Below are 3,730 nucleotides of genomic sequence, written 5' to 3'. Positions count from 1 at the left end.
CTAGTAACAAATCAGTGGCTTATTTTCCTCTCACTTAAAATTCTGAGGTGCATGTTCCAGGTTGGCAGATGACTCATTTTCACTTGCTTACAAAGTACTGCTGATGGATCTGGGTTCCTGTCATATGCCATTACACCTCAGAGCAGGAAAACAACATGGAAATGTTGCTAGACCAGTTTTGAGGGCCAGGTCTGGAAGTACCAAACATATACAAAAACTCTTTTCATATCCACTTTGGGAGAACTTAGATATATAAATACACCTGGCTGCAAGAGGGAAGGGACTGGGAAACATCCATGGTGGGGCAGCCATGTTCTAGCTACAGCTCTTTGACTATGGAAGAAGAGAATGGATTTTGGTAGACAGTTAGTCATCTCTACCACAGGGCCTACTGGTAGATATTAGGTAAAAGTGGGCTGCAACACAAACACCAAGAAAACATTCTTTCTGCTCTCTAGGGACTCTGATCTAAACTACAATACAGGCTAGCCTATAATAAGTCCTCTTATAAAATTCAAAGGACTATAGGAATGCAGGGAGGAGGAGGTAAATTCTGACTGGGAGAATCAGAGACAACTTCTTGTAGGTATAAGAATTTTTCCTGGGCCATGAAGGAAGCACAAAATATCAGTTTACTAGTAGAAAGAGTATTTCTGATATAGGAATATCTTAAGTAAAGGCTCAAAGGATCCAAAGTAAGGAGAATGTGTAAAGAATGGTAAGTAAATTAATGGGGCTAGTCCTGATGGTGTGGCTCAGTGGGTTGAGGTCCATCCTGTGAACCGAAAGGTTGCTGGTTCAATTCCCAGTCAGGGCACATGCCTGGGTTGTAGGCCAAGTCCCCAGTTTAGGGTATGCAGGAGGCAACCAATCAATGTGTCTCTCACACATTGATGGTTTTCTCCCTCTCTTTCTCCTTCCCTTTCCCTCTCTCTAAAAGTAAATAAGTAAAACATTTAAAAAATTCATGGGACCAGGAGGGAAAAAGAGGTAGAGATATCTTAGGAGATATACTGGGATTTGATTGTGGAAGACTTTGAATTCCAAGCGATGAGGTCTGGCTTTACCTACCTGTGTTCAGTAGAGAACCAGTGAATATTCCTGGCTATTTTTTTTTTTTCAGAAAGAAAACTCTGGTATCGATATGGATGAGGATGGGGTTGACAAGGGGACCACTTAGGAAGCCAGAGACACATTCCAGAGACAGAGTAAATAAAATTTGGTTAATTACTGTATGGGGGATAGAGAGAGTCTGGAAAAAAACACAGACAATCCACACACAGATTCACACCAAGAGCTTAAGAGGATAGATTTGCCTTGATGTGAGCAAACCATTTCTGAATGTCTAGTGGTTTGGGAAATTAAGAATGAAGCAAATGCATGAAAGGTGATGGGACAGCATCATGCTGGTTTCCCTTAAATTTGTCTGGAATAATCCCCTTCCCACCTAGATAGAGCATTTATTCTTCATAGTTGACATTTTTTGTAGAATGTGCTTTCTCCCAAGAGATGGGTCACAAAAGAGTAAAACAGTTCTGGCCAATTTATTGAGGTTAAATATAGCACCAGAGGTTCTTCATAGTAAAATTACATTCAGTTGAGCTTAAACTAACATCTATTTGTTGAATGTTTGGCACATGCAGCAGTAGCTGAAAAGAGGGTAGCAATGGAGATATAGGTAGTTCCTCAGCTTGCAGTTACTTATTTTCACTTGCAGCCCCTCGACCTGCTGTTATTCTCTTCAGAGCAGACTTTACTTCCTGGTTCCTCAGTGTGTAGATGAGTGGGTTCAGTAATGGAGTGACAACAGTGTAAAACACAGACACTGCCCCCTCCAGAGGACTCTTGGATCCTGGTCTGAGGTAAATGAAAATACAGGGGACATAGTAGACTGTGACCACAGTTAGATTGGAGCCACAGGTGGAGAAGGCCCATTGCCGCCCATCTGTAGTGCATATCTTCAGGATGGCATGGACTACGTTGGCATAGGAGCGCAGAATTAACATGAAGCAACTGGCAGCCACTACCCCAATGTCCACAAAAGTCACAAGCTCATCGATAGTTGTGTCAGCACAGGCCAGTCTCAGTATTGTGGGGATGTCACAGAAAAAATGATCCACCTGGTTGGGCCCACAGTAGGGCAAGCGGAAAGTCAGGGTGGCTTGAATAGATCCATGGATGGAGCCAGCCACCCAAGCTCTAGCCACAAGGGTAGTGCATAGCTTACCATTCATGAGCATGGGGTAGTGCAAGGGCTGACATATTGCCAGGTACCTATCACAGGCCATCAAGGTGTAGAGGAAGCACTGGGTGCTGCCCAGGAAATGAAAGGCATATAGCTGAGCTACACAACCACCAAATGGGATGACCTTGCTTGAAGGAGTGAAATTTAGAATAATTCGAGGAACAATGACTGAGGAGAGCCACATGTTCAGGAATGAGAGTACACCCAGAAGAACGTACATGGGGTGAGCCTGGAGCATTGGGTCAGCCCACACAGTGAGCAGAATAGCAGGTTCCCCAGCTGAGTCAAGATGTAAATGATGGAGAAGATCAGGAAGAGGAGGATCCTCATATTTGGGGGGTGAGATAAACCCAGGAGAATGAAATTTCTCACCACGGTGTCCAGGGATGTGTTTTTGGTCTTTCCCATGTCTTTCTGTAGTCTGTTAAGATGAACGGTGAAACCAGACAAGGGAAATACAACACAGAGAGAATTCTTTTGTCTGATGAATAATGCCTAAGAATTCTGAGAGAAACTGAATACTATTAAAAAATTTTTTTAAAAGAAGAAGTGGTGTTGTCATTAGTTATTTTGGTTTACTTGATAAGAGAAAGTCAAGAGGCTGGTTCGTTTCCTAGATGGATGGAAACTTATCTATGGGAGATACTTAGAAGTGGAATGTGACAGATCAAGAAACTGATTGAGAAGGACTTATAACTCCAACCAAAAAGTGTTCACCAAAGAGGGACTAATATTGAGTCAGAGCAGTGTGGAATGAGTATCCCACAATTACTACATCTACTTTTCCCTCCACTTACCATCATTGCAGTGCCTTCTTTTTACCCTCAGCTAAAATTCCATCTTCTCACAATAGCATGCAAAAATATTCATTTATCTGGCCCTTACCATCCCACCACACCACTTTCATTTATTAGCCTCACCCCTTACAATTATTTGTTATTGTTCAGATGCACAGGACTCCAAAGGGCTTTCTCAGTAGCATGCTCCTGTGCACAGGCTCCCTTCACTTCTTCCTCACCTACCTAATGCTCCCTTCGCCATGTTTTCTTTAAAACGGCTTTCCTGATTCTCAAGGACCATGCTTACACCTCCTGGAGCATGTATCATATTATGTTGCCATTGCCTAATTTCTTAACGTTTCCTCCATTTGTCATCCCATCTAGCACTGTACAAGTGATAATTATGTTCTGAATGACTGAATGGCTGATTGAATGGGTGTTGCCAAATCCCACTGATTGAGCACAGTGCTTCTTTCTCTGCTTGATCTTTTACATCTGACCCTTAGCCCACTTGGCTGGCAAAAGACCATTTCATTCTTATGCAATATGTGTCTAGTTTAATTATAACAAACTAAATGGACATTTTTGTTTTTTATTGCTCCAGGATATTGTTTATATTGATTGATAGATTTATGTGGTCCATTGGCTTGGGTTGGATTTTCTGGCATAGCTATAGATGAAATATTGTTTATTATAAAAGCACTGA

General features: G+C 42.1%; 1 protein-coding gene across 1 annotated transcript; it reads right to left on the bottom strand.

The window, feature by feature from the left end:
- Nucleotides 1-1,697: 1,697 nt before the first annotated feature.
- LOC150016112 (olfactory receptor 10G2-like) lies at nt 1,698-2,653 on the bottom strand. The gene is given in 2 exon segments (XM_090271895.1): nt 1,698-2,512; nt 2,515-2,653. Coding segments are annotated over 2 exon segments (954 nt in total).
- Between the last annotated feature and the right edge of the window lie 1,077 nt (nt 2,654-3,730).

The sequence above is a fragment of the Furipterus horrens genome, unplaced genomic scaffold (assembly GCF_987537825.1).
Source record: "Furipterus horrens unplaced genomic scaffold, mFurHor1.1.pri manual_scaffold_3, whole genome shotgun sequence".
Lineage (NCBI taxonomy): Eukaryota > Metazoa > Chordata > Mammalia > Chiroptera > Furipteridae > Furipterus > Furipterus horrens.
This window is presented reverse-complemented; position numbering and strand designations above follow the sequence as displayed.